Below are 20,747 nucleotides of genomic sequence, written 5' to 3'. Positions count from 1 at the left end.
TGTCTGAATATGGATGCATCTTTAGAAAGCCCAGCATCAAAAGTTTCAGTACACAGCTAATTAAATCATTTTAACATATATTCTACAAAGAATCACACTCTCCTTCCAGATTTGCTTAACTTATATTTTCAATGACTCAAAAAGCTATGCAAAGAACAATTCCGCAAATTAATCCTCAAAGCAAGGCAAAAGAAAAGCAAAAGAAACCATTTCATCTTTGACTTGTTGTATTTTATCAATTCAACAGCTACCAGTTAATCTTCAACACACTCTTCATCATGCAAGAAGTACATTTAGTTTTAATCCTTTTTTAACTACTGCTACTCAGAGGCAGTATGGGATTTTTGTATTTGCAGGGCAGAGCATTTATTAACTCAAGCCTTGTCTCAATTGTGGCACAATCAGAATGTTCTGAACAGCTGGTTAGGAAGATAGCCAAGATGCAAGAAAGATGTCTGCGCTTCCTTTTCAAGGGCAGCCAACTCTTGTACTGTAGGAGCCAGAATATCCACATGGCCCTTATACAGTCCACCTGCCAAAAGAGACCCAATCTAAATGATGTATTCAAAGCCATTTTTCAGCAGAAATAATAATGCTCAACCAGTCATTCAGAAAGTTAAAGTAACTTCATTAACCTGTTAAACACAAAGCACAAACAAAAAAAACCCACAGGCATACATGCCCTTTGGTTGCTTGCAACCCATGGACTTCATGTAACATAGGCAGAAGACAGCAAAGAACTATCAGGTTTTTTTAATCTATCATTCTGTAGTTACACAGCAGACAACCAAGAAACTGAGTGTTGCATAACAAGGTAACTCAAGGGTAGTTCAATACTTACCACCCAGAGCTCTCTTCTGCCCATATGTAACCTTCCCATCAAAATCATCTACCGGTACTTTTATGTCTGGTTCAACTTGGGCAATAGTGCAGTTTAAGTGTTCTTCAATCTCTCCCAGCAACTTAAGAAAAACACCAAAAAACAAAGTCACAAAGTACTCCTATGGTCCAAGACTTCAGTCAGACTAGTGTTCCGAATAGTCACATTCAAGTAGTTTCAACAGGAGTTGTACACACAACAACTCTGTCACAGACACCATAGACTAACATTTTTTTCCTCAAATGGACTATACAAGTTCATTTCCAATTTCAGTATGTTTTTACCCCACCTAGAAACCTTTATTTTACATACTATCCTACTTATGTAAGTGGGGCTACTTTATTTTGAAGAGCTCACAGTCCAAGCTTATTTTGCCATGGATGACCTATCATTCGCCCCTCTTTAACGTAGAAAGAAGGGAAGCACTGTGAATTTAACAAGCGTTCATACCTGACATACAAATCCCAATAAAAATGTGCTTGTGACACACTATTTCCAGGTTAGAGGAACAACAGTTTTAAGTTATAGTTTTGCAACAAACCACCTAAACAAAAATGTGTAACTTACATCCTGTAACTCTTAAAAGCATTTGATTATAATATTATAGAGAAGCTGACAGTGATAGAATTGACTGGAAGTATTAAAATAAGCTTTCATAATCAAAGATATAAGTATCACTTTCTAATTTCTTCTTCAAATGGAATCAGGAGGTTTTGTATTTCAATTACGCTGCTAAAACAAGAACTATATCCCAGTCTTCTAGAGGAATTGGAATATTCTGGTTAAGCAAAACATTTACCTGCATCTCATTGTACCATATGGTACAACCTCCTTCTTCCTTCAGTCTAGTATTGTAACACCCTTTTCCACGACTACTGCATACATGATACCAAACCTAAAAATAAAGGAAAACAACTAAGCTTTGTGAAATAGTTGAGTACATTCATTTTGATTAACTATAGATGTCTGAATTCTTTTTCATGCTATTTAAGTTCCCTTCCAATTAAACAAGAACGAACAAGCAGTTTTCCAATGAAGGATATTAAAAGGCTGACATCAGCTGTGGATAGAAGAGTAAAAAAAAATTCTGTTCAATTTTGCTTTGGAGTGTAATTACCTTTTCTTTTTCTTTTGCTACAAGAGAGATTGCCAAACCCATCCTGAAGTATTAGGGGAGAAGGGAGAGAGAAAAATGTATTTCAGTAACTATTGCCAAGTTACAAAACAACAACAACAAAAATTCAGAAAACATGGTGATTAGTCTGAACACATACATACCTCTCAGCTCTGCCTACTCTCCCAATTCGATGAACATAGTTCTGTTTTTCATCAGGAAGTGTGACGTTGATAACTAAGATACACACAATCCACAGAGAATACAAGATACATGAGCTAAGGTCACAGACTAGACACCTAAAATAAGCGATTTTGATTGCTGCAATGCTTCTCCTTAGCCCATGTACATACTTATATATTCTACTACAGCAGGTTACAGGTGTCATTAACTGCAATACCTACACTGAAGGCCTGCACTATAAAATTGCTTTCTCTATGATTACTTTTTGACAAGAGTGGAAAAAACGAAGAATCCCCAACAATGCAGAACACCATCGAGAATCTGAGAAGGTATGTTGAACAATCAAATTAAAAGTTGCCTAGTTCAAGCCTTTAACATATGCAACTCTTTAAAATGAAGCTTTAAGTCATATACCCGTCTTAACTAGTTGACAGAACTGCAAATACATTGAAGCCGTATGCAATTCAATAGCTTAGCTTAAGGTAAGTCTTACCATATGGAACACCATGAATATCAATTCCTCTAGCAGCAACATCCGTGCAGATCAAGAAACGGACATCTCCTCTCTACAAAAAACATAGTTGTAAAGAACTGTTGTGCTAAATAAGCCAAGCTAAATCCCAGGCAATGAAACAGTAGTCATTTGCATTTACTTCACCTTGGAAATGTTTCTGTACATTTTAAAACTCTTCCACAGTGCAACAGTGCTTTTTGAACATTAACAGCTTGATCGATTTACATCCTTATTTCTTTCCCCAACAGCCTAAGGCAAGTATACATCAATGAATGGCTTAAAATCAAACTGTCTAATATTTAAATAACTTTTTCTAATATTCAAAAACCAAAGACTAAAAAACAATGTAATCTGATATGGAGCTTAAATACAGGTTTTACTTAAAAGTAAGCTCAACAATCCTGTCAGTGACAGCTCAAAGGTCATATTGACCGACAGTACAGATTTCCACTTGTGCCTCCCAATTTTAGGAAGGGGGTCATAGGTCAATTGAACACAGTTTTCTTTAAATGGAGAACTAGCAACACAAATTAACATATGATTTCAGGTACCAGGAAGTGAGGAAAAAAGCTTCAAGAATCTGCTGCATCACCTTAAATCTTTCCAGGTTTTGCTTCCTTTCTTGAGGCTTTCTGTCACCATGCAGACAGACACATGAGAACTGATGTCCCTTCCTATCAGGGCCTGAAAGGGTTGTTATGCATTAATAACTTCATGTATAAGTTATGACACAACACCATACAGAACTGGAAAAAAGTACATTTTGTGAGCAGAAGTCTTGAGTACGGGTAATTTCACCTAATTTATTACCAATTAATACAGATTTCTAATTACTGACAGAAGCATTGGAGAAAAACAAAACAATTTAAAAAATACCTTCCCCGCCCCTCCCCCCCCCCCCCCCAGGAGGTCTATGCAGGCATGTCTCCTTACTCCTTCCCTAATCTAAGCTTCCCTTGTTTCTCCAGACCTGTGTCTTCACCTTTCTCCCCACACATCCCCTTTCAGTGCCCCTGTGTTTTCTCTCACATTTCCCCTTATGTACTTACTTTTGTATGTACACACACTTCTTCCCATGTCTCCTGCCCATAGCAACTACTACTTTCATATAAACAGTTAAGCAGAAACATATACTGCTCTCATTGGTTCAAATTTTGGTGCATGATGGATTTTTTCCAGTCATTTCAAAGCTGGCTGGAACAGGTACAATGCAGTTCATTGCCTCCTCCCACACGGGGCATCCCTGCAGCTGCCTGTTACCCAACCCTGAATTTTACACCCAGTCAGTATGTCAAAAACCTTAAGCACAATTTTATTTGTGTGAAGTCCAAATACCAGTGCCCTCTACCATAACATCTTGGCTTTGAAATAACATTGTGCTCACTTTCCTATTTTGTGAAAAATATTACCTCCGCCCTGTTGGATGAAGTACTGCTCCATATTATCACAGTCTATTTTAGTCCTACAGAAAATAATGGCTTGGTCCATCTTGTGTTCTTTGATTGCCCGAACGGTGTATTCTCCTTTTAGAATTTTAATAGCTTCAGACCACATTTCTAAGTAAAAGTAAAAAAGTTACTTCAGTCAAATTGTTTATGAGTATGAAGAGCCTTTGAATGGCATACATTTGAAGTTTTCTCTAGCCTTTCAGTAGACTAATAAAATTTTATTAGCAAAGAAAGTGAGCTAGACTTGCAATTTCCCCACACACACACTCCCATGTTCCCCTGCTCCAAGGTAGTATAATACAGAAAGGACAAAACTCCTCAGGAGTTTCAGGTTTATTTATGCACACCAAACGCCTGTTGTTTACATACCCACAAAAATGAATGTTCAAGTACTTTTCTCTCCTCCCTTATTACAGAAACACATTTCACAACTACTAAAGTGTAGAAATAAAAGTTTGGAGGAACAAGACTCGAGGCTGATATCTAGTATAATTTAGCTTTACTTTGTAACATTTACAAAGGATTACTTCACAAGCTATTATTTAACTAGTGTTGCTGATTACCTGGAGTGTTAGCGCCAGGTCGTGTATTGTCTTTTGCATGTACTTCATCAGTCTAGGAAAAAACACAAACAAATAACCGCCCCCGAAGTCAGTCCATACTTCAAAGGAAACACTGAACTCCATTAAGTTATAATTAGCAAGAAATTAAATTTAAAAGTCATCTCAGCATTCTGTTCTCCCACCAGATAAGCTAATCTACCTTTAGCTGAAGAAAAGTCTTGAGTTTAAGCACACAAAATTTTCATAAACAAAGGACAATAAAATTATTTATGTAGACACTGAATAGAAACCACCTTTGAACAAAGTGATGAATTAAAAGCCATACCACCAAACATGAAAAAAATGTACTATAAGCATGGCTAAATCATATACAGTGTTGCTCCTTATCTTTTCTCCCTATGCGAGGCTGAATCAGATACAAAACCCAAGAAAAATAAATTAATGCTAAGATTTAGGGAAAAGGCCCTAACAGACCTGACAAAGGGAGGTTCCAGAGAAAACAAGGTTAAGAAAAACCTATCAATTGTAACTGTGTAAGAGTTGCTGAGAAAGAAATAGTCCCAGGTTATTCAGAACTCAAAAACTAAGGACTTCAGTAACAACCACCACTTTCTCACATGAATAGATGTCAGGTTAATGTAGAAATTAAACTAGTCTCAAATATAGTCTAAGATTAAGTCCATTCCTCTAAAAATAGCTCATCTCTGAGACAAAAACCACTCAACAGAATGATCTATATTGGAAGGTTTACTTCTTCCTGATCAATTGGAAAACACAGGTGCTAGCTGCAGTTAGGCCACAGATTCATTAGCTGTGAAATGAGTGAAAAAGCAGTGCAGTGTCATTGTTCTCCAGTACAGACTGGAATGTTATTTTATCAAGATTTTCCTTAATCATGTCTGTAAGAATGTGCTGTTCAGAAACTATGTTACAACATCACCAATATCATAATGCTGACTACAATGGAACAAGCCATTTCGGATACTAAGTTATGCCAACAGCTGACAAAGGTCCTACAACATTTACTCTTCAGAACTGGAGCCTAATAAGTACACATGGGCAAACAGTTTTCACTTACTCTGATATGATTCTTGCCAAGCCTTTCCCAGAGTTTGTCAGCTTTTGGATTTACAAGCACAACTACATGGTGTACAGTTTCAGGGACAGAATCTTCTCCTTTCAAATCAACCCAGGTGGGAAAATGCATGATCTTTTCAGATAGTTTTTTCACATCAAAAGAATGTAGTGTTGCAGAGCACACGATCACCTAAGAAGAAAAAAGCCATGTAGATACCACTGAAGATCAGATTCTCCCAGCATGAAAGGTCAGACAAGAGCTGGAAGCAAGTTATGTAGTTGAATACCATAATGTAGCACAACAGAAAGTGTCCCTGACCAGCTTTCCTCATCACAGGAATGACCCAGCTGACAAGAGTCAAGACACAGAGTAACTTTAATTCTTCTCTTACAACACCCCAATCATTTAGGAGGAAGAAAGCAAAATTACTAAGAGCACATGAATCAAAACTACTAGAGCATTAGAAATCATAATGTATGTAGTCACTCATTTTTCAGATACATTTACATCTAAGTAACTCAAATACTGCTAAACACTTGGCTTCAAGATCTACGATGCTAATACATACTCACAAGCCATTACTGAACCTAATGAACAAGCATTAGTTTTGAACATGAGGTATAACAAACTACTTCAAAGCAGCAAGCTCCATGCCATGTAACGGTCAACAATTGAAAGCAGTGCACACCACAAAAAAACCCCAACAACATACACCCACCCCAAACAAAAAAACCCAAAACCTAAACCCATCACAAAAAAAACCCAAAACCACGAACAAATTTTATACCTGAAGTCTCTTCCCATCTGAAGTTATTTGAGGAATTTGACTGTGGATCCTATTTATGAAATCTGAGTAACCCTGGAGGAGAAGGCCATCCTACATGGGAATAAAAGAAATAAAGCTGCAATTTTTAGTTGTCATTTCTCTGTCTATACACTTAAGTTAAATAGGCAATACACTTGTAGGCTCAGAAGTTCTCTTTTGATTAGCTGGACAGGTCAATGTCAGGCTGAGATATTACTACTAAGGAGAAAAAAGTAAACATCTGGAATATTCCAAAGTACATCTGCTGTGCTTCACAAGAAACTGAACATCTGTCTCAGCAGCTTCTCCTAGCTAATAACCCAAGGCATTCCATCTTTGTGATTATTCAGTTGTACTATAACTGATTAGAGGCACTCATTTCACAGCATATTGACTACAACAGTCATTGCCTTCAAGACAATGCAGCAGGATAATAAAACACACTTATCTTGGTTTTGTCCTTTCAAGTTCCCTGTACAGTGACAGAAGCAGACTTTACGACCTTGTGACTACAGCCTGAAATACATTTCTGAATCAGAAATAACTCAAACAGCTTTACAAGTGAGGCTATAAGGGGAAAAATATGTAGATTGCTATGATTACAAAACAAGATAAACCTGGAATAGCCCACAGGTAGCTAGCTGCTGTTCCACTGAAGTACCAAATGCTATAGAACAATGATGCTTCACTTGACTCTTTTAGTGAATGACATACTGCATTTAAGAACAGAACTTAAGTATCACTTAGTTCTCTACGTACAGCTTCATCCAGAACCAGGAATCTGACTTGAGACAAATTAAGCTTTCCTGTTGAGACCAGGTCATCCAGTCTTCCAGGAGTTCCAACGACAATATCCACCTGTGAAACACAAAGAGTATGAACTGGTCCCATAACTAACTAGAGGCATTACCAGCTTTATCTAAATTAAAGATTATGATACAATTATCAGTATGATGCCCTATCTTTTATTTATTACAACTTCATAGAATCCTAGAGCAATTTTGGTTGGAAGAATCTCTTAAGAGTCATGTGGCCTCCACTCCCACCATCACATGCAAATGAAGAACAGTTCCCAAGTTACTTTGGGTAGTTGCCCAATAAAATTTTCAGTATCTTCAAGGACAGACAAATCAACACCTCTCTGGGCAACCTGCATTTCTATTCTGGGGCTTTTTCATTAGAAGAATCTGCCCCATGTAAAAAACCTTCCCTTATTTTGAGAAGTGCTGTGCCTTCTCCCCTCCCCCACTTCCCAAGCTGTGTTAAACCTTGTTATCTGAAGCCAACAAACAGATCTGTTTTTAAATGGGTATAAAATAAATTCAACTTTTCTTACTGTGAAAGTATACATATCAAGTCTATCAGCTATAGAAATAACTTAAGATTTTGCCAGATGGAAGGGTTCACTGTCATGAATTTAGCATTCACATGAAAGTTTAGCAATCTTCCAGTTCAAGCCTGCTCAGGAGAAAAACATCTGCATTTTTTGCGGCTAGAGCCACTGGAAAATTTATCAGTTGTGATGGGGTCTCATTTCCAAAAGCAACTCTTAAATAAAATCATAATAATTAAAAAAGACTATGCTATCCCTACAGCATGAATGATTTGATTATACATCCCATGCTGCTGAAGCTAGACTGGCTCCTTCTATGTAAGACTGGTTCGTGGTGTAGGTCGACCCTGATAATAGCAGGCCAGTTTTGTTCACACAGACATGGAGCAGAAGTTAAGAGGAAAACTATCTCAGTCTTGTTGGTTAAGCACAAATGGCAAAAATCACAACTTTATTTTAAAATTTTCAGATCTACTCAGGCTTCAATAGAATTTGACCAAGTACTATAAGCATTTGTGTTGACAATTGCCATGGAAATAAAGCAACAAGTGCTAGCTCAGTGCAACATGAGCTTGCCATCAACTGCACAATTTCTTTTCATCAGGTTTACAGGAATTACAAGAAGCACCATTACTATTCTCTGGCAACATTATGAGTTACTCAGAATCCAAACTATTAAGTCACATTAACACAAACTTACTCCTTGTTCCAGTACAGAGAGTTGATCTCTTGCAGCAACCCCACCAATAATCAACAGTTCCCTGAAATTACATCAACGTATTTTGATACTTGCTTATTTATCATATTAAGATAGATTAAACATCTGGCTGAAAACTGATTCTTTTATTAGTAATTGACTATTACCAGATCTGAACAGTATTTTTAAGAACAAAAGAGCAGGATATTTTTTTTTAAGTTTGTCCATTCATATTAGTGTATTATATTTTAACTTAAGACATGAAAGTTGTGTTACCAAATTGTATTTGAATTTGACTAGTTTATCAGAGTTGTATTAAACACCTTAACTCCTTGACTTCATTTTAAAAAACAATCTGTTCCTTGAAAGCTAGAAATGTAAAGAGCAGATAACCAAACGAATCTTACATGATAGCTTGCCTCTCCCCATTGCTACTCCCTTGCAATTTTGGCAAAATACTCTTGTAAATTGACTACAGTTTAGAATATGGAGACGTTCATTTAAGTTTTATAATCACAGTCAGAAGAAAAACAACTTTAGACCAAAGCAGCTTGTAGAGGATGCATTTCAGAATTGCACCTCCATGCTAATCACCACAACAGCTGTCTTGCAAGCACACTAATATAAACTGAACACACCTTGTATGTAACTATTTGTTGGAGATGAAAAATAAATAAAACAAGGGCAGGGGGAGGTGGGGGGGCATAGGAAGATGGCTCAGAAGAGAAGGGCAATAAGCAGAACACGTGCTTTTCTTGATTAAAAACATTAAGTTACATACACCTTTGATAAAGTGCAGAAAAAACCAAATAATTTGTCATACCAGAAAGATGCACTACATAGACAAAACACATCTGGTCTGATTATAGCTGAAAAGCCAGAAGGTTGGTTGGTAGCAGGTATTACTGAGGCTATTATCAGTAGCACTGCAGAGTAATGTCCACTTTGCTACAGAGTGGAACACCCCACATCCCCCCACAAATTCATGTCCATGGACAATACCATAAATACAATTATAATCGATCCACTGTTACCTTAATTTGGGATTATCAACATATTTTTTGAACTGCTTCACATTGTTCAAAGTTTGTTCTGCCAGCTCTCTTGATGGTTCTACAATCAATGCTTTTGGAGCATTTGGAAGGTTCTGTGTTTGAACCACTTGTGCATTTCCTAAGTGAGAAACACATGACATTTAAGACAAATTTAGTCCTATCCCAGAATTTTTTTACTAGAAACAAACCTGGATTTTCTACTAATAGTCTAAACCCTAATGATTCTAAATGCTCCATTAAATGATCATGTTACTGCTCACTCAATTATGAATACCTTCAGATTTATATTCAGAGATTACAAGTGAATCTTGCAATGATAGTGGGTATACTGGCCATGCAGCATGATTAGTTCTATTGCAGAGCTTAAACATACAGTTACTTGCAAGATGACACTTCAGTAACTTTGCTAACTTCTCTTTATCTGATGCATTTCTAAATTCAAAGTGTTAGATTATTTGTGGTTTAAGATGAAGATCTGGAATACTTTTTAAAAGCACTAATATTTCTACCAGTAACATAATTGTAAGACCTTGAATGCAGCAGTAATCAAGCAATTAAAGTGATCAAAAGATACTCTGTAACACAATCTGAATATAGAACTGAGAAAAGTGTAAATATATAACCTACCTGAGTGTTGTGATTTTACAATACTGCCATCAGGAGCCTTGCAAAGACCAATATAGCCATCTTTTGGTGGAAACTTGAAGTCTTCTTCACCAAAATTGAATTTCAGTTCAGCATTCTAGATTTCAAAAAAAGTTGTGTCATACAGATTCAAGAGATCCCATGAAGTGAGAAACACTTCCATGATTAATTTCCCCATGAGAAAGCATCTAGACCAGGAAGGGAAGGCAGCATTTTCTCCCATCTTACACATTTCCCTTCCTAACTTACCTAAAACCTGCCAGACATTTTATAAATGGTTCTAGCTCTTGAAACTCTTTTCTTCTACATCAGAAATATCCCCAGGTTTACATAATCAAGGAAACATTTTTTGAACTTCTATGCTCCATTCATTTTCAATGACAAAACAATTTAGTAAAAAAACCACTTTTGACTTGTACATTTCTCTGACCAAGAGAACATTCTGCTAAAACCTTTACTTGGTAAGAGATCATCCCAGATATACTAACTCCAGAAAGACATACTGCTACCCAACTGTAATGTTAGAGTTGAAAATAAAGGAAAACAGGAATTTTGGCACTTTCAATTTATTTGCTTGTATCTGTTTAATCACAGTATATCAGAGTTTAATACAGGCGAGGTAGCACTGGTATTACCAATTAGTTATAAATGTAAGGTTAGAATAGCATATAAGTATTTCAATTTGAATTTAAACATTAACAGTACTCAAAGCTAACACACTGGTGACCTCTCCAGGAGTGAAATAATAGTGGATCAAAAGCAGATAGTGTACAAGCACAACTACAGCAATTGTAGGTGGCTCTGAAATTTTATACATAAGTAGCTACCAAAACTAGACCAATTTTTGTGACCTTACACCATCTGTGATATTCCTAACTTACCTTCAGTACACAAGCTGCAAAAAGTGCTTGGTTCCTTACGTGTGGTGGGATTTCAAATGCAAGGCCAAGGTCCTTCCCTGAAAGCAGGGTTAGTTCAGTCAGACTTTGCAGGTGTGTTGCATTCCCCTCCCTGCCCCTCCTCCAATACAAGCAGCCCAATAAAATTCAAAAGTAGTGGATAAAACTTACCATTTTTGGAAAATTTTATTTGTCCTTTGTCTAGGTCTAGATAACATCCAATCGTATCATGCATAGTGAATTCCTATAAGAAAAAGTAGTTTGTGAAGCTAAGAAATGTTAGCTTCAGTGTATTAAGAAACTTGGTGCTTATATTCTGTCAACTTTTACAGTTTTCCCACTTCTCCCTACTAAATGCTGATTTTTTAAGAAGCAAGTTCAATTTATTCCAGTAATACCACTGTAAATAACATGTATATTTTTATTTTACTACAAATCTTCTGTAAGCTGCCCAATTTATCTTAGATATTTAAGCATTTATTGCTGCTTTAAATTTACTTTAAAACCACACACTTTGACAATGATAAATTTAAGTAATTTACCTGGAAGTATTATGCATTATGGAAAAGGGCATTAATCATGCATGTATTAGCCAATGCATATCTAAGCTTGAAGCACCAAGCACAGCAACAGAAACCTGTATTCTGACTATATAAAAAGACTAAGTCTTGGAGAAAGTATACATAACATGCATGCAGTACCTATGTAAGTCATTAAGTATCTTGAAATCTGTTCATTATGAAGGTATTCAAAACATTCTGCTTCTAATTCAACAGCTTAGAAGTCACTACTATAGAAAAAGCTACAAAACAGTCATAGAAGTTGCAGGTTTTAAGGCATTGAAAGTTCATTAATACCACAAAGATACCAGAGTTTCTGCTATATTATTCATATTTTATATAAAATATGCTTAAACATCTAAACTTTTGACTGGCATGCTACACAAAACCCACCACAGATATTCCTGAAAGACAGTTTCAGAAGCACACATTAATGTAACAGTCTAATAGCAAACACAACTCAATAGCCAGCAAAAGAGCGTGAATAACTACATCTTATTACTATGTCAAAACACAGACTTAAATGCTAGAAAGTTTTGAGATTACTTCAGCTTTAACTACTAATAAACAGGATATGACATCCTCACTTAGACGCCAAATCCAAGCTAAGACTGACATAAGTCAAGAAATAAATCCAAGTGATCAGTCAGCCTCTAACCATAATACACAAAAAAGGTTTATCTTCTAAGTAAGAGTCAACATATTTGCACTCAAGCCACAATCATAAGCCTCAAGTTGATAACTGCTTTTGTTAAATCTGTTAAAAACGCTTTTATCAAAAAATGCTTCAATGTTTCATGGTGCTTTTGCCCAGTGATCTTCCCTTAAAAGTTAGTACTACTATGAAAGACAGTTGATTGTTACAGCACAGAATCAACATGCAAAACTTCTAATGTTTCTACCAATAAGCAATTCAAGCTTACCTCACCGTAGCTGTCAAATTGCTTGTTGTGAGATTTCTTACCAGTGCCACCAAAGCCAAAGCCAAATTTATCAGTGCCTAAAGACAAAAAGTATAGCTTTTCACCTTTTTGTTGACAGGTTATGTTTTTTCCTCTTTGTATCTGCAATTGAAGCCTCTAACTCTACCATGTAAAATAGTAATACACAGTGCTGAAGATTTCTAGCTTTGATGTATGTTAAAACAATAAATGTACTGCTATAAAAATATTGATTTTACTAGTCTCCAGTTATCTTCATTAAAAAAATTAAAATGTCAATTAAAAAACTGAAATAAAAGGGGAAAGTCAGAAAAGACAAACATTGCCCCCACCTAAACTTATTTCCTGTTACAGGAAACTTTTAAGCTCCCCAATATTGCTATCCTTCACCAAGAGCCCATTCTCTGCCAGAGTAGGGCACAACTCCAGCCATTCCATGCAAATATGAAAATTCTTTAGGGGATTCTTCTTTTGAAGTAAACTCACCCAAATCTAGTGAAGCCTGCATAGTTGACCAACCGACTCTGCACAAGCCTTGGTCATGACAGGAAACTTCATAGTAGTATTTACCTTTAAGAGAGAAAGAAAGGGTCTAAGCAACACCTAAGTTTCAGTTTCATCAAGGTGGTTCAGTTTGGCTACTTCCAGGGCCATGAAGTCTAACACCTACACCCCTGCTGAAAGTGTCAAAATCCCCTATTGTGTTAGTGTGAAAAGGTTCTATAGGTACCTATGTATGTAAAAAACATTAACAGAGAACAGCAGGCAAAAGACAAAAGTAGTACATGCTGAGAGAGAGTGTGTAAAAGGCTCCAAAAGAAGCTAGAGAAGCCCTGGTTCTATTGAATCCACAAGAACTGATAAACTCACAGCACCGGGGGTCTGCCAAATAAACTTACATACAAGACCACCAGTATGCACTAACATCAACAACTGGTTATGGAACTTGAACCACATCCAACTAGCTGCTAAGTACACACAGACTACAGGATTATTTGTGCACCTGACCAAATGAGACTGAGGGTCTCTCTGAACACCCACCTAGAACCACTGGAGTATCTCAATATGACTCTGCTTCCAAGTGAAAACTTGGAGTTTGGCCTCTCAGCTGTTGCTCCAACCACATAACCATGAAATCTGTGCATGCATGTATCTGTGTCAAGTGTGCAAGTAAACAACTTGAAGTACTATGTGAGTAGCTATTTCCTATTGATAACACCTTGATAAAATAAGTTCTAGTGAATACTAGTTACGATTCTGTCTCCTCTATCTCAATTCCCTATCAAGTAAAAGGTAATTTACAACACAAGAACAAACCAGAGGTATTTGCCATTCCAAAGCCTTCAGCCAGCAAAGTGAGTAACTGCACATTTGCTCAGATGGATAAGAAGTTTCAAATGCAACCATCTACAACAATGGGTGACAAGCAGACATTTCAGTTGAAACTTTTCTAGAAGTCTCCAAAATACAGAATTTTGTATCTACCTTTAGTCACGCCTCTAGTTGCTCTGCATCCATGCCATTCTTTTACCTCTCTGCTTTGACAACACAAACCATCTGATCCAATTGCTGAAAATGACAAGATAGTTTTAGTTAAAGAAATTGCTTAACTGCTTTTAAAATAAATTTTAAAGGATACTTTCTTCTATTTTTTTTTTTCACCAAGCAAGCATTAAGACAACTCACCAAAAGCTGATCCTCTATCATAGGGGTTCATTTGCCATTTATTGAGCACTAAGTTTGAAACACAGCAAAAGAAACAAGCATTAAACCAAGAAGGTAAGACTGGAAAACTCAAATTAGAAGTTCACACTGGCTCTACAGTGTTTGGCTTCGCTGCCTGGTGAGACAGCTTTGTTCCAATACAATTCATACAAGGTCAAAACGACAGCATCCAACTTGGAGGGACACAGATGCATAATACAAAGGTATTCTATGAAAGGTTTAGATTATTTCATTACAGAGCACACAGATGAAGTTACTTAAAAATACAACAATGAAGACATTAACAAAATAAGCTAGAGTTCCACATAATCACAATTAAAATCAGCTAGAAAATATCCAAAACTACATCAAGAGCAATACATTTGAAATGTATTTGCTATTTCTGTTCCAAGTTTACATTAAAATATTTTTCAGATTATCTAATTACTGAAGAGCTAAGATACATGCACATACAGCACATAAAATCTCTGACTTATTTTCATATGCCCTATAACATATTGCAGTAAGTCAAGATGTTTCACAATATAAGGATTTTTTTTGTTAAACTAGACACCATTTCTATTAGGATTAACTGAGCGTATTTACATTACATTCTTTCAAAGAGGTTGGGTTTTTTTTTCCTTTTAAAGTTTACTGTTCACCACTACTGTAGCAGTAGTTACAACAAAGCTGAAAGATGAGAACTTCTGCAACATCTTCAGAGTGTTGTTTCTGCAGCTACTGTCACTTACATAAATCTGTAAGTACCATGGACTGGACATTGTTAGTAGCTTTCAAGTTGCAAGCTTATTTAAACAAATGTACAACAGATCCTCAAATACTGTGAGGATATTGTCACCATTATAATCCATTTTTCATCAGTGGGTTCTGGCCCTGTGCATTTCCTGCTGAGTTCAATGTTTACTAGTTCAAATCTGCAGCAACTCAAGATGTCATTCAGCCTCTGCATCTAGCCAAGTGCCAAAAGGAACAGCAACAGCTTTATGCAGCACAGAATTGAAAGACATACTGCAGTGCTACTCCAGCCACACAAAAGTTTGAGTCTAGAAGAGCTTTTTGCTCAAGCTTACTTAAGAGGCCTAAATCAACTGTGGGGTGTCACTGCTGATGTCTCATTCATCCCTACAACTGAAGATTTTTTTTTTAATTCCTTTAAGCGGGACACTACTACCATTTCACATCTTGCAAAGCACTAAACCAGTATGGCTTTCAGAATAACACTGAAGCGTTGTGTGGATCAGTGTCACAGCACTCTCCAAACTATCAAGCTGCAACAAGGTCTTTTACCATCTCATACCAACACACTCTTCATGCCAGTCCCTCTGCTGCTTTCTCCTAAGCTCTCCTCATCCTGGGTGCACTCTCTCCCTCTTCTCTCTGCTTTTTCCTCCTCTCTCTTCCTTGGCTGCTCTCTTCATTGGCTGCCCAACCTCTTAACAGAACCAGCCACAGCTGCACCCTATCTACATCAACCAACACACCACTGTATATTATCAATGATAATTAACCCAGCTTCATTCTTCTACAGATCAGCTAGCTTTAACATGAAGATAACAAGCATTACTGAGAGACTGCAGTATCAAAACATGCCCCAGTTCTTTCGATGACTCCACCAGTAAGTTTACATTCACTGGTTTATAAGATCTGGTGTGATGACATTCCATATACATTATTCCAAATAAAGGAAAAAACACTTATCTAATTGCAAGTTAGGTTAACTTCACTTTGGGAGTTGACTGAATCTGTATGATTTAAGTTCGAAACTTGAGGAGTGTGACACTTATTAACTTACCTGCCCCACCAGTTTTAATAGTTGCTTTCCCTTTCTTGCCTTCCATCTGGTCCTTCAGCGTTTCATAAACGATCTGGATAACTGGAATGCTAAAAGCCTAAAAGGGAAAGTTATTTTCATTCCACAGCTTGTATTATACAGATACTTCCAGATATACAGTCAGCCTTGTTTTCAGGTACAATATCCAGGGCCAGAAACACTTTCCAATGTGCCTACACATATGCTTGTAAAGGCGATTAATAATATTGCTTAAACACATATACAAACATATACACATTCTCCCTGTATGTATGCATACACACAAGCCACCTCTCACCACTTAAAGACTTATTTCCTGTTAATTTGAATTTGATTACTTACACCAGTTTTTCCACTCCCTGTTTCAGCAGCCTATAGGAAGAAAAATTTAAGAGTTTAACCAGAGCTGCAACTTCCACTGTAAGGAATGTTCTACTGTTCTATTTTAATAAATTAATTTTAATTTTACTTCTGTATAATACAGAAAAACATTATAGAGTAATGCCATTACTTCACACAAATTAAATGCAAACACAAACAGGGAAAACCTTTACAACAGACTTAACAAGAAAAACAAAAAACAAAACCCCAGAAACTTCCAAGGCCCACTAGAAAAACTGTTTGTCTGATCTCTAGAGGCACTACACAAGATTATAGGAAGCATTACTTTGGTTACAGAATCAAGAACACACCGAGCTGCAAAAGGCACGATGAACAAGCCATACTAATTTGGTATCTTCAAGGTTATCAATACCAAAGCATTTGCTTAGGCAGCATCAGTCATGTTCTATGCAGATCTGTGTCAGGTATTTACAACAAAAAGAAAAGTAGATTAAATCAGATAGCTGTCATTCATAAGGCAGTGCCTGTCAAGTAGTCAGAAAATAAAGCCTGATGAGAATTAATCCCATCTGCAACAACAGCTGGACAAAACAGGTTTTTAGCTGAAGATTATACCTTCTACTGAAGAAGGGCTGGAGACCTAGTCTAACTATGGATCCTTCTGGAAAGAAGGAAATCTATTACACAAACAACAATTAAAAGACATAGGCTTTCTAGGAATCGGGCTATCCTGCATACCTACCATAAGTACATCACCACCTCCCAGGATCAGTGGAATGGATTCTGCCTGGATATCTGTAGGAAGACTACAGCAAAGAACACATTACACAAGCCAGCGTTATCAGTAGAAAAAACTGGTTTTGCTTACATGGGAACTCACAAAAACCATGGTCACCTGCAATATGGGAAATAACAGGTAAATGGCTTTATGCATTAATGCAGGCCACTTTCTGGCTTGCAGCTAAGGAAAAGGACTCCCTTAACAAGGAAAGCTTGGAACAGGAGACACCTTGACAGGACGCGACTAGGGGATGCAGTGGATTCAGTTGTACACTGACAAGAGGGCTACATCTCATCACTATGCTAAAGTATAAAAAAAACCAGATTAATTATATATTCTGTTTTCCTTTCATGTGAGTTTCACTTTTAAAGCCATTTACACAGCCATCATTTGGAAGATTGCTATTCAATACTGGAAAAGAAAGTAAAGATAGCTAAATGCAACCAGTGTTTTCAGACAATCACAGCTAATTAATACCATGCATATGAGAAAAGAACTACATGCAATAAGATTGTCTATACTGATAACATTCTGAGTAACAATTCAAAACAAGCTCTGAAGAGAAATATTTTAGCCAAACAAGTAATTACACCAAGAACAGCTTTTGTAGAACACTGATACACAAGCATCAACTCTGAAGAATATAAATTCAGATCACAGTCTGAAAAACATTTACTAAACTAGCATAAGCTACGTGACAGTATTTTACATCCAGTAATCCCACAATACATTAATAAACAAATCAGAAGCACGGAGGCTTTTGTCAGAAAAATAACATTGAAGTATTAGCAGTCATGCTTTGCTTGTCCGAGATTTTATGTTACACAATAAGTGTTCTTCAGTCATTCACGCTAAAAAGTGGTGCATGGAGTTGCAATGACAGTTAAAGGAAAACTCAACTGCTTTGTTTTAATGTGACAGCAAAGGTATTTTAAGAAGCGTGTCATGTATTGCTTAAAGGCAAATCAGATTTTGCAAGGCTCAAATGCCTTCCTACTCACAGCCAGTCCATCTCCTCCACTGCTTGAGCTATCTCAGGCATAACACCCATTTCTGTAAAACAAGAAAAAAGGAACAAGCAGCGTTATTTACTTCAATATAGCCTAAATGATTCCCAAGTGTCAAGACTTCCAACTACAGAGAAAAATAAAAAAAGCACTTTTTTTGGCAACAGGACATGCAACCTTCTCTATGGAACTCGTGATAAAAACACATTCTCCCTTCCCCACATACAGTTTCAACAGTTGTCCCCACTTACAGCCCACTAAGTCAGGCATATACTAGGCATAAGGGCAGGTGCTGACATAGCAGCAAAACAAAACTGGGAATGGAGTAACATTTCAAGGACAAGGCACTTATCTTTGCATATTTAAGGAAACTGGTTTTGCACATTTAAGTAAACACGTTTGCTCATGCAAACAACAAAGAAAGCTTTGTTAAATCACAAATATCCTGACTCTCTCTACAGTTGTGATGGGAACAGTTTTCAAAAAAAGAAAAAACCTGTACCCTATAAAGACTCAAATTTGTAACACTTAGATTTCTTTTCACTAAATCTTGCCTTGCACACTTCGAGCATGTACATTAACTAGACAATGCTTTGATTTTCAAACAGTTACTAACCACATCTAACTTTGAAAGGTTTTTTCCTTGGATACCCCTTCCGGCAAACTCCTATCAAGGTCTGATAGTCATGCCTCAGACAAGTTAAACATGAACCCATGTAATAACATTAGTATGTTGATCAACAAATTCTACTTAAAAAAAAAAAGCAGGGGAGGGGAAGAGGCCTGCAGTTACTCAATAAGGGCAAGAGGAAAGGGGGAAGAAAGCAGACTTAACCAACCCAAAAAATGGTATTATACCATCAAAATAGCAGTTTAGCTGCTGATTATCTTCTCAAGTGCATAGGGTTACTCTAGAACAATTTAAGTACAAATACATACCTTTCTAAAGGGATCTTTCACCTGCTAGCCTTTACACTGTCACATGCTGAGTTTCACATATCCTACACACACAGAGCCAGGCTGACATATATGGATCTATATCTATGTAGCCAGAAATTATTCTTCCATTTACTATAGTACAAATGTTGTAAGAAACATGATTAACATGATTTCAGAAAGCTTTAGTATTTTCAAGGGTCAGCCTATGAACCTATATACAAAATTAGATAATCCACATAAGCAAAAAGCTTTTTTCATAATAATAAAAATAGCTACTATTTGCAAATTATATACAAATCCCTAGATTTCTAATATCCTTCCAGTTCACATAGTTTTAGTCAATATACAGAAGAAGGGTTTAATCAAACAATGTAACTACAACATTTTCCTCAACTACAACCAAATTTATGCTACTGTCTAGCAAATAAACTCATCTCTAAATCTACAGAGGATGCTTCAGTTAAAAGAAACAAATTAAAACCCTCATATACTTTGAAACTTTACAGTACCCTAATCCCCAACACTGACTGGTCACCTGCGTGTACATGTATGTACGGGGGGGGGGTGGGACGACAGCAATGCTGTCTCCTTCACCGTAGATTACAGTTTACACACATAGTTCAGACCATATCACAGAACAGAGCTACTCGAAGTTATCATCCACTGCAATACACAGAATATTCATGAGCCTCCTGTTACAGCAACCAGTCAGCCCGAAGAACGAGTCTTGACTTTCAAGCAGCCCCGTTTGCCGGATACCTGCATACCACATATGCACCAAAACCAGCAAATCCATTTTGATAACCCCTTTCGAAGGCCTGCAAAAGCCCAAGGAACGCGTAGAGCACCTACACCCCCACAGGCCTCTCGACCTTAAGCCTGCTACGCGATACACACGTTAGAGGATGCCGCACGGGGGGCAAGCCCGAGGGGCTGCGTACGGCGCTAGTAGGGCTCGTCCACCGCAGGAAGACCGGGAGCCGCCATCCCCACAAGACGCCGGCAAAGGCCTGAGGCGAGAAACCTCCCTCCCAGTGCTCTGCTGCCGGCGACACAGCCGACGGCCCCCACCCGATCCAAGACCACGTACCCGAAAACGCCGCCATCTTGGCACCCGGAACCGCCAACCACCACGGCCCCGCGAGCGCAAGCGCAAGGCGCGTCCGCGGCTTTATGGCGCCGGGTGGGAGGCGGGCGGCGGGGGTGCCGGGCGGCGGGTTCCGGCTGCGGCCGGTCCGTGCTCCCGCCGGGCGCAGCGACAGGCACGGGCACGGCTCGGCAGCGGCTGCACCAAGGACAGCGTCGAAGGAGGAATTATTTTTCGTCTGTTTGCGGGTTTTTAGGGTGCGCGCAGGCTCACGATTTTATCACTTTTCTGAATGCATGGTGTGGCTTCCCCCCCGCAAATCAAAGCTCGAGTCTGTCGTG

The 20,747-nt window shown here is 37.7% G+C and overlaps 1 protein-coding gene across 1 annotated transcript; it reads right to left on the bottom strand.

Annotated features, from left to right (window-relative positions):
- Nucleotides 1-209: 209 nt before the first annotated feature.
- On the bottom strand, nucleotides 210-20,530 carry DDX1 (DEAD-box helicase 1). Its single transcript, XM_055713900.1, has 26 exons — nucleotides 20,410-20,530; nucleotides 18,375-18,426; nucleotides 17,335-17,398; nucleotides 16,593-16,622; nucleotides 16,233-16,329; nucleotides 14,402-14,449; nucleotides 14,201-14,284; nucleotides 13,202-13,285; nucleotides 12,698-12,774; nucleotides 11,386-11,458; nucleotides 11,197-11,273; nucleotides 10,298-10,412; nucleotides 9,650-9,788; nucleotides 8,619-8,679; nucleotides 7,345-7,443; nucleotides 6,568-6,657; nucleotides 5,781-5,969; nucleotides 4,703-4,754; nucleotides 4,101-4,247; nucleotides 3,284-3,375; nucleotides 2,671-2,743; nucleotides 2,159-2,231; nucleotides 1,998-2,040; nucleotides 1,680-1,775; nucleotides 842-962; nucleotides 210-532 (listed from the first exon to the last, which is right to left on the bottom strand). The coding sequence occupies exons 1-26, from the start codon at nucleotides 20,423-20,425 to the stop codon at nucleotides 402-404; spliced, it is 2,223 nt and encodes a 740-aa protein (XP_055569875.1). The 5' UTR covers nucleotides 20,426-20,530; the 3' UTR covers nucleotides 210-401.
- Between the last annotated feature and the right edge of the window lie 217 nt (nucleotides 20,531-20,747).

The sequence above is a fragment of the Falco cherrug genome, chromosome 6 (assembly GCF_023634085.1).
Source record: "Falco cherrug isolate bFalChe1 chromosome 6, bFalChe1.pri, whole genome shotgun sequence".
In the NCBI taxonomy this organism is placed as follows: Eukaryota; Metazoa; Chordata; class Aves; order Falconiformes; family Falconidae; genus Falco; species Falco cherrug.
This window is presented reverse-complemented; position numbering and strand designations above follow the sequence as displayed.

What these genes read in the sequence shown, in the direction of transcription:
- DDX1 (XM_055713900.1), bottom strand. An exon ending in AATTTGACAGCTACGGTGAG is followed by an intron (nt 11,459 to 12,697) that starts GTAAGCTTGAAT and finishes TTTTTCTTATAG; the next exon opens with GAATTCACTATGCATGATAC. An exon ending in TCCTGGTTCTGGATGAAGCT is followed by an intron (nt 6,658 to 7,344) that starts GTACGTAGAGAA and finishes ATTCCCATGTAG; the next exon opens with GATGGCCTTCTCCTCCAGGG.